This window comes from Anastrepha obliqua, chromosome 4 (genome assembly GCF_027943255.1).
Source record: "Anastrepha obliqua isolate idAnaObli1 chromosome 4, idAnaObli1_1.0, whole genome shotgun sequence".
In the NCBI taxonomy this organism is placed as follows: Eukaryota; Metazoa; Arthropoda; class Insecta; order Diptera; family Tephritidae; genus Anastrepha; species Anastrepha obliqua.
The window spans coordinates 126,175,001-126,188,928 of NC_072895.1; the positions used below are offsets into that span (position 1 = coordinate 126,175,001).

Sequence of the window (13,928 nt, forward strand, 5' to 3'; positions counted from 1 at the left end):
ATTTGTAATTCCTTGTTTTTTTGTTTTAACTTTATTACTTTATTATTTTTATGCGGTCTCTGATGCCAACAAAAATATGGTTGAAGTTTTGAAAAACCAATTAGTATTAGAAGGACATGACAAAAAATTTCTATTAACTCGTCTTTTATTGACTCATCAAGAATCGCAGGAGTAAAACTATATAATAAACTCACTTCAAATATATATTTACACATAAAGGTATAAAGACTGCCTGTACATCTCTAATGAGAAAATGCGTGTTTTAATGTTAAATTATTACCACTAATTTAGGATAAATTGAAGGTAGGAAATATTTTAGAAGATCTCCAGCAGTCAGAAACCTTAAAATATTCATAAATACTTACAGAAAACAAATGATTAAAAAATAAAGAACCATTACCGAGAAACCTTTATTGCCTTTTGAATGATAATAAAAATTACTATACCATATACTGAAGAATCTCTACACTCTCAAACAGAAAAAGTTCAATCGCAAAGTGTATTAAACACTTTGTTTAAAGGTATACAGCAAAAATTAAGATCTAACTTGTGAAATCCGAACACTTGAGAGAAACATTTATTTTGCAGCTATTTACACGTCAAATGATGTTACTCCGTGCGGAAAAATACTTGCAGTCTAATAGACGAAAAAGGTATAGGTGGGAATGATTTGGGAGCTGCTGCTTATCCGATTGGGAAATTCTAGACAAAATTGCTAAAGAAATATTTTTGAAAAATTAAGTAACCTAAAGAAATCTATTGATTATTAAAAAGCAAGATGAACATATATTTTTTTTAATTAATTACTTATAGAAAGTCCTTAAACATAACCACAAATAGTGAAAAATACAGAGGTTTGTAACTTTATAACCAGGGATGCCATGCTGGGTCCATGCGGCATAAATTGTCCGGGTTAATTGCAGATTGTATCAAAATGGACACTTTTTTGGATTCTGTGTTATCAAAGTAAGAAATGGAATTCAGTCGTGACATTATAACCGCGACAGCCTTATTGATCAAACTGATGGTGTTGTCCATAGCGTTCATATCAATGGCGGAATCCGCTATTGGCTCCACAAGTTTATTATCTCGAATGCGTTTCTTCTGTATAGCAATTATCTCGTCTCTGAGAATGGCCTTCAGAATTGAACAAAGTTTATAATTCGGCTGCACAAAGCAACGTGCAGTGGCCACTATTGCAGCAGACATAGGGCCAGTTATTCCAATATTGGTTACAAACTCAGCAATGTTTGGTGTAAGACGGAACGGCACGGGCCGATTGCAGTCAAGCTCTTCCTTTTCGTCATTGATATCAAATTTATAATATGAAACATTCATTAAACCGGAGTCTTGGTGAATATACATCATATCCGCATTCAATCTTGTCAAGTGAAGGGCGTGTTCACATAAGAATGCAAGTGCCAACTGCAGAGTTAACTAAAACGAGAGAAAAACATTGTTATAAAAGTTTGTCTTGCAGAATTTAAGTTGTTTAACAATACTAATAATAGACGGCACATACATATTAAATCCGAAAGTTTACAAAAGAAAATTTTCGTGGCAACTGTTGAGAAACAAAGAGTTATTTGGTCAACATGAATAATATTTAGAATCATCTTATAAAAACTGTGTTCGATATTTATGAAATTTTAAAACATTCATGTCCTTGATATCACCTTGAGCGCATAGATAGCACAAAGTATAATATAAACAAAATTCTCAACTAACAAAAACTGAAATATATATATGATATATACATATATCTCAGGCACTTACACCCTTTTTGGGTGTTTGGTCGAGCTGCTTCTCCTATTTGTGGCATGCGTCTTGTTGTTGTTCCTCAAATGAAGGGGCCTACGGCAAATGGTTCTTTTATGAGGATCTTTTTCATAATCGAAATGCACTCGGAGGTTTGCCATTATCTGCAAAGGGGCCACCGCTATTAGAATAAACTTTCTATCAAATTGTGTTTCTTGCACGGACAATATGAAATGGGTAAATGCTATTATATGATATTACAATTACATTCCTTAGTAGTTGTAATTCGTATTCAATCCGTTCCGTCCACAGTAACTTAGACGTATTTTTTGTAAATCTTCTTTGAAAGGAATTGAAAATGTAATACATTTTTTCCCAAGTCTTCAAATGAATTGTGAACGTACTGAGAAACTAAAAGTTTATTCACGAATGTGATATGTGAAGTTTTTGTTGTGGTGAAAGATTAAAATTAAACATTGAATGCAATTTTTCAAAAGTTTGCTCCTCATATCCTGTCAAAGTTAATAGAAGAACAATAGTTGGAAAGAAATATTGGTTTTTTAAATTGTGAAATTAACAAAAAAAAATATCAAATAATAATAACTAACAGAATCGTAAATGGAATTGAAAATGCAATTCCTTGTGATGGAATTTAAGAAAACGAATAACTTTTTGAGGAATCAAAGAAGGAATGAATTCCTTTGCTGTGGACTGAACGGATTGACTACTAATTGCAATGCCTTGTAATTTCTAATTGAAAGTAATTTATTTCCTAAAAGGATGATCGCAACCCAGCTCTGCCACTTTCAAAGCTCTATATGAAATAAAATTATCTATAAGTATTTCAGAATGAGATCATAAAATGTTATGTTTCATAATATTTAGTATGTTTTTTTAAATAAATTATTTGAACGTGAGGTTAGCAATTTATTTGAAATGATGTACTTTACCATTTTTCTGAACTGCCAAAAGTCAGTGGAAGAAATAAATCTATTAAGAGCCCACTTTTTAAACAACGAACTTTGAATCATGGTAGTCTGAACTTCACAAAATATATCACACAGAACTGTATGGGTGGTTTGAGTCCCTCGTGACTGAACTTCCGAGAGGCGATCGTAATACTTGACGATTGGAAGGTCATGATCTATTTTTAACTTCAAACAACATTTTTTGTAAATCTCTTTTAAGGAAATACTTGTTGGGTTATCTTCAGCTAAGCGCATTTGTGGAGATATCGGAACTACTCTGGGAATCGTCATATTCAGAAAACGTCTGGCAGTCTCCTTTTGCTTCTCCAAATAATAGTTAAGCATTCGCATTAATTGCAAAACGCGTTCTTCTCTTCGGGCATCGCCGAGTCCTGTGTCTATAACGACTAAGTATGGATAAATCTTTCCATTAGTTCCACGAATATATAATCGTCTTGCTGCCGTGTTGTTTTTTTGAACTATTTCCACGCGTGGCATAAACCTTGCGATACGTATATGATAATGAGAAGAGGATGGCAATAGTAATTCTCCAGGCAGCTCAACTTCGGCTGTCTTTTGGCTGAAGTTTGACAAAAACCTACATTTGTCTTCAATAAGAAATGAGGTTGGAAGCTTTTTCACTTTAGCCTCTAAAGCTTTTATCCATGTTTTCAATTTAGAAATGAGATTATGCAATTTCATAGCTCCGGGCTTAGAAAAGTCGAAATCATTGGTAAATTGTTCTTTCATTTTTTGAAACACTGGATCTTGGAAGGTAACTTGAGCCCTACGAGCTATAGACTCAGATGCTGCTGAATTCGAGGCAGAGGCTGCCACGGATCCCGGTATATTCTCGATGCCAATGCCAAATGTAGATCCTAATTTCTTAACAAAGTGTAGAGTGTGCGGTGTAATTGTAGCGTCGTTTACAGCGCTTCTATTTTCAAATGCAATTGCATAGCACTTAATTAAGCCTTGTCGTAATTGCCTTAGCACTTCCTCGGTCCAGCTTTCTCTGAACCAAACCATCTGATCCACGATTCCCTCTAAGGAGCTGAGAATTGTTGGATGGATTTCCCGTTGCACATGCATTACTTTAGAACAACGCCACATTGAAGGTGTTGCTTTGATTGGATTAACAGTTGACCCGGTACTCGTTTGTGTATTGATTGTTTGACCAGTATTTTGGCTGTCGAGCACCTAAAGATATGTGAAATTTGTTAACTATAGTTATACATATACATACATACATATATTTACGATACTTTTTACAAATTGAAAAATTTTGCAATTATATATACATAAATGCTTGCTAAATAAATTTTGGTATACACATTTAGGTAATCGGAGCAAATATTGTGATACATGCTAACCATTTGCTTGTATCCGATAAGGAAAAATTGGAAAGGGAAATCTTTTATTGTAAATGAATAGAATTGATTTATATATAGTCTTGCTCATCAAAAAAATGCCATATCGCATGAGCTTTTCACGATATGCCGTTTAAGGTTAGCATATGTAACATAATATACGAGAATATTTACGTTCCTCCCTCCAACAGTCGATTCTAGATTATTCGAACAAGTCGAATGTATCACTTCAGAAGCATTCCCCAAAAAAATTTATGGGTTTATGTTTTATGACGTTAAATCAACAACAAAAGCGAGAAGATTTATTGAACTATATTTTATATTGTAATAACCTGAGTTGGTATATAAACTGAGCAAAAACACTTCCAACAAAGCCATTTATTTATAGGAAGCCAGTTAATAATACTGATGTTTTCAAAAGCAGAGACATGTCATTAAATTTTAAGAGGCGTGACATCCATAATGTGTGTATCATAGAAATACATACCCAAATACTCGTAAGTGTAATAAAAGATAATATATCCAAATTAAGCACTTTTAACAATACAACATATCATTCATACTTCGACACTCAACAGAATCCCACCAAGTACACATGTATATGTTTTGTATATAATTTCACTAAGCCATACCGGTGTTTGAAGTTTTCCAATAAAACCGGCTTGCTCAGCTGTTTTATGTTTCTCCCTTTGCTCGATTTTTAATGTTAGATATAAAGTACGAATAGGAAAGTACACGGCTTGAGGAAATAAACGTCCTACCTGCAAATAAATTCATATTTCGATAGCAACCAACGAAAAACTGTTCACAATTAAATCTTACATGACTCAAAAGATTCAAAATAACATTGCTTTCATATTGCACCAAGCAGCAAAGTAGTTGCGGTATCCAAGGGAGCCAATACGGCGGTGGTACACCGACCACGTATTTTTCTAAAGTACTCATAAGAGTGCCACTTGCATTCTCGTAGGACAGAAACCACAAAACTTTTGCCAGATATTTTCTCGTTTTGCTTTCATTTTGGTGTCGGCAAGCATGCAAATAGCAAGTTATGGCACTAACCGCCAAAACCATTTGTCTATCTTTAAGAAACATTTGTTCCATATAATCACCCCACATGGCCCAAGCTTTCGTTAGCCCATCATGAAGTTGCACTGCTGCGCTGAATGCTTTACCTGCTTCTTCGGAACGCCCGATTTGTGCTAAAAGTAGTCCTTTCAGAGCGTAGAATTCCGCATTCATTTCTCCTGTGAAATATTTTAAATTGGTAGACTCAATTACTTCAAGCGCTTCATTTAGTTCAGTTTTCCCCGAAGAAGCGGCCATTTGCAAATAACATTTCACTTGTTGTCGTATTTTCTAAAAATAAATTAATAAACGACTCTTGAAATTCATTTTGTAAAATAGTAGTTTCGAAAAATATGTATGTGTTTAGACCATTGATGGCTTCAATCGCTATTTTTGCTGAAAGCTGCACAACATATCAAATATTGTAATAAGTGACGAATAAATTTGATAAAATTTTCTTATGCTATGTTCTACATTTCTTGGTTTATAGTGAAATAAATTTTCCTTATTATGCTTACCTGAAAACAGTCCACAATTGGCACTGAGGGTATAGTGTATATTCGCGATAAAGTTTCCTGACAAACTCCAGTTAAGTTATGTTTTCTTGCGATTTTTCCAAAATAAATTATTGCTTGAGCGGAGGCATGGACCCCAAGCATGGTATTACCCTGGTCCGATTGTTGCTCAAGGTGCTGAGTGATTATTTGATAATGATGCTGTCGCCATGTAAATATATCACTCCAATGTGATAAATCGTCTGCAACCACAGGCAGACGATTCCGCCACGTTTTCACAATAGCTTTCATATCGTGGATAGAGGTATTACGTGATTGAATTAAGCCCTGATGTATGGTGCTTGCCTCATGTAATTCCATTATTTGTTGAGCCGCCTGTAGATATTGTAAATGTATATGTGAAACAATAGGAGGCAACTTTCGCCATTCTTTCATGCATGATGCAGATGCATTTTCAATATGTCTCTCAACGTTCAAGAGTTGACGATCTTCCTGATGTAATATAGCCAGAAAACCTTTATATAAATGAATTTTATAACCAAATTGTTTTGCAAAAGATTGCTCTGTTTTGGATATAGCAGTTTTCATTAAATTCCAGTCCGGCACTCGCCATGCACTTTCAAGTATAAGAAACATGTTTTTTTCCTTATTTGTTTGGGCGTAATCCAATAAAATATCCCACTGATTCAGCTCTTTTGCACAACGAATCCATTGGTTTTCCCAGAGAAGCAATTCACTGTTAACATCTGTGTTAATCAGTCCATTGGCTTGATCATGTTTGAACTTTGACATTGCCAAGTCGTAAGCTCCCTGAGCTTCCTCGAAAAATCCCATCTGCTCGTAGGCTATAGCAATATTAGTTTCTGGATAATGTGCATACTTCAACCACAAACCAGCCCAAAGATCCTCTTCATGCATGGTAGCATACATTTGAGAGAGGGAATCATATACTAAATTTTTTTTCATTGCAGAGAATTGCTCTTGTTGATCCGGTTCGGAATTATCGAGAGATATTTTTCTAGTTCCATGGTGAAGTTCTTCCAGTACTAAAGTCATTCGATGCCAGAGATTATGAGCTCTACCTAGATATGTCATTAAATATGGTGGAATATATATCGGAGGTTCACATTGCATTAGACTTTCTACAAAGGTGTTAAGTGCACTAGGAAAGCAGTCCTTTTGCACCACGTTGCTACCGGAAGAGAGGAATGGAACGAGTTCTCTCGCAATTAAATGCTGCTGTTCCTCATCGAAAATTGCCCAAAGCCTTGGAAAAATTATTAACCACACATTTTCTGCTAGTTCTATATCCATGTGGCAAAGTTGTGCAATAGCTATAATTAACTGTTCCGTATTAATTTTACGATTAGCTTCTAAAAATTCAATTTGTTTATTTATTAGAAGTTGTAATTTACGCTTCGGTAATTCTTTGTCATTCTCATGATTGCGATTCACACTCCAATTTGTTTCAAGATCATTATCAAAAACATCTTCCTTGTCTTCGACTTGCATTGCCTCAAAGCATTCAGTATGAGAAGACGTATATATTACGAAGCTACTTTTATCCTGGCCTTCAGCGAGATTGATTACTGATTTGATACTTGGTACCTTATGCGCTTCACTTGAATTTTGAATTTGGGTCATTGTGTTAGTGGTCAGAACTAAAAGCTCAATGCACTGTTTTATCCAATAATGTGTGCCAATTGAGTCCCAAGCCTGTGAACAGATAATGTAAAGAAGGCGATCGTGAAGCCTCCTTCTCATTGATGCATCTAAAATCTCAAAGAACTTGGATCTTATCTGTGGATCTTGACATCGCAGACCAGTTAGAAAAGCACCTTCAAGTTTAGCTGTCAGTTCAGTTTGCTTATAATATTCGTCTCGGTATATGTAGTTTACGATCTCTAAGAATTGTATATTTAATTCCGTTTCGTCTGAAAACTTTTTCTCTAAATACTGCATAAGTTTCACCAATAAAATAGACTTTTCTCGTATTGAAGGTATTTGCATTATTGGATTTTGTTCTTTCGCTCTTATCCATTCATCGAGCATTTTTATTATCGATTTTAAGACTTTGACGTCTAAGCTTTTTTCAATCAGATTTACAAGAATATTTCCAATGAATAATTTGCGCACTTCAACTCCCATAATGATTATTCGATTTTTTATCAAGTCTAAAGAAAGGACGAGCAACTCCAAAGATATATGACTGCTGTCCGTACTGGAAGCAATAGGTTGACCATTACCTTGTGTATTTAAGTGATCCTTTGTCAGCCTATTTAACACTCTTATAAATTGTAACATAAGTCTGTCTATATAACTTGAATTGTTGGAAGAACAGGCCTTTAATATCATTAGCGTTCCAAACAGTGACGGGGGATTGGGTTGAGGGCTTTTTTCATATAAGGTCAAATTATCCGAGATCATTTTGCTTATAGCACTATATAGTATATCAAGATCTTCGTGTTTATGATTGATATCTGGTGGAAAAATTGTCATAAGTCTTGTCAGAAAAGCATGCATAAGACGAACAATTCGTGTATTCTGGTGTATTATACAGCTTGAAAGCCCTTTTTGAATTGGTCTTATGGTTGATAGCAATTGATCAGCCGGCAAAATCGTTGTTAAAAACGTAACAAAGTCCAATCCAGTGCAAATGTTACTCAGATTTGGTGTTGGAGTTTCAATAGTCATAAACACTTTATCCAGCCAATTTAGTTTAAGTTCGAACGGTTGGGGCCATTTATTTTGCATTGCCGACTTTAATAGCATTATGCATCTAAAAAATATATAAATAAATATAATGTGAATGGGAAACAAATATTGGCTTACTTGCGCGACAATCCCTCGCCAGGCGAAATAACTGCGGGCTGATTATCGTTTACTTGACATGCAAGACGTATTAGAAAATTAAGTACTGTATCACAATGGGTTTTTTCTATCGATCGGAAAGCTTCGTCCATTTTCTGACTTTGATTAATTCCAGATGTACCTGTTATAAATGGCAGTGTGAGCTATAACAGGACAAACATTTATTAATAAAATTTAAATAATTATATTACATTGGCCGATTAGATTCCTTTGACCATCGGATGTGATGGCTTTCTTGCGTTGTGCGCTCACTTCATCAGACGATCGTTTATTAGTACTGTCACATACTGCACCTCCACCATCTAGATTTATATCCTCCACTTTTGTTTCCTTCTCTTCGTCTTTGATACGCTGTCCCTCCCATTTGATTATTACGTCAGCGATATCAACAGCAAGTTTTCTATGTTCCATTGACGCAGTGGGAGGAAACCCAAGGCGTTGCATATAATTAATGAGATGCTGTACTAAATGATGACGTACGGGATAATATACCTATGTACATATATAGCACATAAAAATATGAATACTAGGTATTATTTTTTACTGTTTACATTGGTTAGATTAAGGATAAGAAATATTTTCTCTCATATACAGAGATTTCTTTCAATTTTAGAATTACATTTTTTAGAACATTTGAGGTAGAGAACGTATGGAATATGCTGAATGAAATGAATTTCCGACTGGTTTTATAAATATGAGTTAAATATATTTAGCTTATGCTGGTTTTTACCTTATAATGGCGTACAATCAATTGAAGAATATGATATAGTTGTTGCATTAAGTGCCCTTCTTCGACAATAATTTTTTTTGTCCAATGAGTCAGCATAGTATTTCCGTCTTCCATTCGTAATGGCATCGCCGGTGTTAAGACATCAAGTGCTTGACGAACAACTGGTCTAGCTTCAAGGGCATGCCCCTTGAGCAACGAAAGAAACACTTGAAGTACAATCTTTTTGTGTATAGCCAATCGAGCAATTATATGAGCTAGTAGAAGGTGTCCGTGATATCGAGCTGTTGGATCCACTGAACTCTTACTAAGCAAGCAAGGCCATGCAAATGTCATTAGACGGCGAAGCTTGTTGCCCTGTCGCTTATTATTAGCATCACCGTCATGGATGTGCTGTGAAGCTCTTTCCACAAGCAAACAAGCAAATTGCAGTAATGCAATTCTAACTGCATCTTCATTCGCATACGGTTTGTCGGGGTCAAATACTTTGCTGATGAAAACAGATACAACATTGTTTTCATCATCGGTATATGATGCTGGGGGTGCCCCTATCAATTTATTTCCTTCCCCTTTATCAAAGCTTACGATGAAGCAAGGAATAAGCACGGCTGTTATAATTTTTGCTTTAAGATCTTCTGAGAGAGTAGTACCATTAAATTTATCAACAAAGTGGAAAAACGCTTTTCTTTTCCAGTGAACAGTATAGCTTTGAGCTACAGTATTTTGTAAAAATTCCCGTAGAAAATGGAAGTCCGGTATGAAATGTAAACAAAGCGCTCGTAGAAGTTGAAAAAGTAAATCAATATCATTGGTATTGTGGGAAAAATACAGTAGCAATATTTTCCCAACTAAATGCCACAAATCACAGGTAACATTGTCTTTGCATGTACTATACAAACTTGTCTCCCATAACTTTTTTAAGGCTAATACAATGTCCGTTTGTGTAGGAATCCACTGATCGTCCATTTCCATAATTGTATACACTAGCAGCACTGCCTGATGTTGAGCTTCATATTTCTGTGATTGCTCAAATTGCGGGTTCGAGTTTAATGTTCCGTTTATAAGCTTAACTAAGGCATTGCATTTATGTGTCTTAATAACAGTGCGAAATGGTTGTCCACATTTGTGATTTAATAAATATAAGAAAAACCTATTCCATTGGGCATTTACAATTATACCATCAGAAACGAACAGATCCACGGTCTCGGCAGGAAACCGAAGTAAAAATTTCACGAGAGGTTCACGATACGGGCTTGATGATTCGATCATTAAGCTTTTTTCAGTTTTCAAGACCAGCTGACAGAGACTGTCGATATATTTTGGCGACGCTGCTGTTATTTGATGAAACATTTCAATTAGAGTTACAACTTTTTGTTCATATTCATCACGTTTGGCAATCGTAAAAAAATTGCCCCCTTGATTCGTACTTGATTTGTGCGAAGAAATAGACATTTCTAAAATCTTCTGACAATGTTGTAAAATTTGTTCACTTAGTTTTTCATTAAACATTTGAGGGAATAGCTGTGTGAAGTACGAAAGTCTCTTCGTTGCTGTTAAAGAAAGATTCCGATGATCGCCCAATGTTAACAGTAACGGCCGCATTCCAGCATGAACCTGTTTAAAAATGTATTATTTAAATATTTACAGAAAATCTTATATTGTAAAGTTTGTCAAGTTTTAGAGAATTGCAATACAAACATTCTGTAGTACGAAATATATCGAAGCAAATCGGCGATTCCGGCTATTATTATCATAGGGACTATCTACAAGTAAACCCAGGAAATTCGCAATTTCATATGTAAATACGTAGCTAGAGTGATACCGAAGACATTTTCTGGACAATGATAAAATTAGACAGGAACTACTAGCCAAACTTTATTCAATGCTCCTTAATTAGGATTATATGTACATATGAAATGCATATGTCTTACTGGATCTTCGTTAACTAAGTACTAGTCCCTGCTATCGTAAAACGTGCCGATTAATGATTGTATGTAAAGAGAAGATAAACTTTATTGCCTAGGTCAGCTAGACTATTTCGAAAATAGATTCCCCATGCATTTAACAGCGGAGATGGTAAGGCTCTATGCAGTAAATAATCAGTTCATTATATATCAGGTCAGTCCATAAGTTCGTGCGTTTTTAAAGGTGGTTTTAAAATTAATAAAAAAGGATGTTTAAAGTACTTATTAATCAATAATATATTTTCCTTCATTATTTACAATGTCTTCCAAACGTTTAGGCAAATTTATAATTCCCTGCTCAAAAAATTTGTTGTCCTTGGAGCCAAAATACGCTTCGATATCCCTTTTTACAGCTTCTTTTGAGGAGTAGTTCTTGTTACTCATATGTGATTGAAGTCCACGGAAAAGGTGATAATCACAAGGTGCAATATCCGGAGAGTATGGTGCATGCGGCATTAGCTCCCATCCGAGCTCATTCAACTTGCCTATGGTTTGCCTTGCGATATGAGGTCTTGCGTTGCCGTGGTGAAACAAAACTTGGCGTCTATTCACTAAAGACGGTCAATTTTTTAAGTGCCTCAATCAGGTTTGATAGCTAATGGGAATAATAATCAGCAGTTATCGTATGGTTTGGTTCCAGAAGTTCATAATAAACAATACCAGCCATATCCTACCAAATTTCTTGGGGTAAAGGCCATCTCTAGGGGTCGGTTCTGGTGTTTCATTCATCTTTATCTAACCATTGGCGTTTGTGAACAGGATTATAGTAAAGGATCCAGTTTTCATCACCAGTAACGATACGGCTCAAAAAACTTTCATTTTCAAGCCGTTGCAGCAGCTGAGAACACACATTCACTCTCTGCTGAAGGTTGGCGACGGAAAGTCTATGCGGAACCCATTTTCCAAGCTTTGAAACCTTTCCCAACTGAACCAGGTGCCTGTGAACTATTCCATGCGTCGAATTTAACCTCTGAGCTCAATTTGGCTCAGCTTCCACGAGTTCGAGCAAGACATCAGAGTTAAAGACTTCAGGACGACCAGCGCGCGGGGCATCCTCTACGTCGTAGTTACCACTTCGGAATTTTGAAAACCACTTTTGCGCAGTCCTTACACTCCCGGTATACTCTCCGTGAACAGTGTTTATTTCTGCACTTGCAGTTGTTGCATTTTTACCACTTTTATAAAAAAAATACAAAATATGCCTCTTATACGCGTTCGAAGATTCCATTTTATTTTTTAACAACACGTGCTTCTATCCGCGATTAAAATCACTTGTTCAATGCACAATATATCAAAGAAAATATAAATAGTTCCGTTATATTCCGCGAATAATTTTTTGTATGCGAAAACGTACAAAAGTGAAATTATGGGTAAAATACGCACGAACTTATGGACTGATCGATAATATGGGCGTGTATCCAATTGTATATGAGATAAAGCAACTTAAGCTAGTTAGTGCTTTAGAAATGTAAAAGTTAAATCCAAGTTAGAAAAGGCGCACCTTGTTTAATTTTTCTGGGCTTAGAGCGTTAATCTCGAAACGTTACTAAAAAATATCGGTCACACAAATAATAACTCCGTTTTCAATATCTACGTAGAAAGCTTTCGATAAGTCCAACACATTTTATCTCATTGCTGTAGCTTGATTTGTATGAAGAAACTAATAATGAATAACTAATAAAAATATATTGAAAATTCTATAACGAACCGTTTTCATTAAAATCTAATATGTTAATAATAATAATAAACATACATATTTCACAAAGTACAAAACCAGATATTTGGCATCTAAAAATTCGGTATATAAAATTAATTGGCCCCTATTATGAGTTAGATTCGATCTTCGATATTCGTTGGTTGTCGAAGATCGAAAATCGAATGTCAATTTGGTATTATGAGCGGTGCATCCCTGTCGAAATTTTCGTTGAATACCGAATTTAGAGTCGAATACAATTTTGCTTTCGATTGTGTTGCGTATTGTGGGTAAATTTGTTATATTAAAATGTAAGTTATTTTCGATTATTTATGGTTTTATAGTAACAAAATAATAAATATATACTAATTTTGCTAATTTTATGCAGGTCGAAAGTCGTGAGTACCAAACAGCAATTAGAAAGGCTAGTTTCATTAATGGAAGAGAATCCACAATTCGCAAAAGGGATTTGCACCAAAGTTCATGCAGCAAAAAAATGGGAGGAATTTACAACGGAGCTGAATTGCTTGGGACCACCAGTTAGAACGGCAACAAAATGGATTAAGGTTAATAATGGTTTTTTTTGTGATGTTTATAGAAATACATTTTTATTTTCCCTTGGCAGGTATGGGCTGAAATACGTAGAGGAACTGAAATACATATTTTTTTCGAATGACGAATAATTGAATAAAGAAAATTTATAACAAAAATAAAACAGAAACTGTGGCGTAAAGGTTTCTTCTTAATACTTATTTTTCTATAATGTTCAAGAGATTTCATCTCTTATGCTGTATTTGCTATAAAAATGTGCTTTTCTTTGTTGTAGATCAGCCTCTGTACTACTAAATTGTATCCATCTTTGGCAAATATAATCTATAATCATCTATAATTTCCGATAGCACAACAGACACAGTGGTTTGAGCAAGTCCTAGCATACCTTTATTGCCAATACTCAATTGGTACGATCCCTGATCATAAAATCGCAGAACTGTGG

At 35.1% G+C, this 13,928-nt stretch overlaps 2 protein-coding genes across 4 annotated transcripts in view; one reads left to right on the plus strand and one right to left on the minus strand.

Annotated features, from left to right (window-relative positions):
• Positions 1-407, plus strand: part of LOC129245162 (transmembrane channel-like protein 7) — a 3,348-nt gene extending 2,941 nt beyond the window's left edge. Inside the window, exon 3 of the mRNA XM_054883181.1 lies at positions 1-407. This exon is cut by the window's left edge and continues 1,763 nt beyond it. Within this exon, the coding sequence (XP_054739156.1) occupies positions 1-175 (175 nt within the window). The 3' untranslated portion in view covers positions 176-407.
• A 140-nt stretch (positions 408-547) lies between these two features.
• Positions 548-13,928, minus strand: part of LOC129245163 (transcription-associated protein 1) — a 32,501-nt gene continuing 19,120 nt past the window's right edge. For all 3 annotated transcript variants that reach the window (XM_054883183.1, XM_054883182.1, XM_054883184.1), the window contains 8 exons: positions 9,281-10,891; positions 8,742-9,042; positions 8,512-8,671; positions 5,683-8,458; positions 4,919-5,455; positions 4,729-4,857; positions 2,709-3,926; positions 548-1,437 (listed from right to left, as the gene is read on the minus strand). In XM_054883183.1, coding sequence (XP_054739158.1) covers positions 865-1,437; positions 2,709-3,926; positions 4,729-4,857; positions 4,919-5,455; positions 5,683-8,458; positions 8,512-8,671; positions 8,742-9,042; positions 9,281-10,891 — 7,305 coding nt within the window. In that variant the 3' untranslated portion in view covers positions 548-864. The remainder of the gene's footprint in view (positions 1,438-2,708; positions 3,927-4,728; positions 4,858-4,918; positions 5,456-5,682; positions 8,459-8,511; positions 8,672-8,741; positions 9,043-9,280; positions 10,892-13,928) is intronic.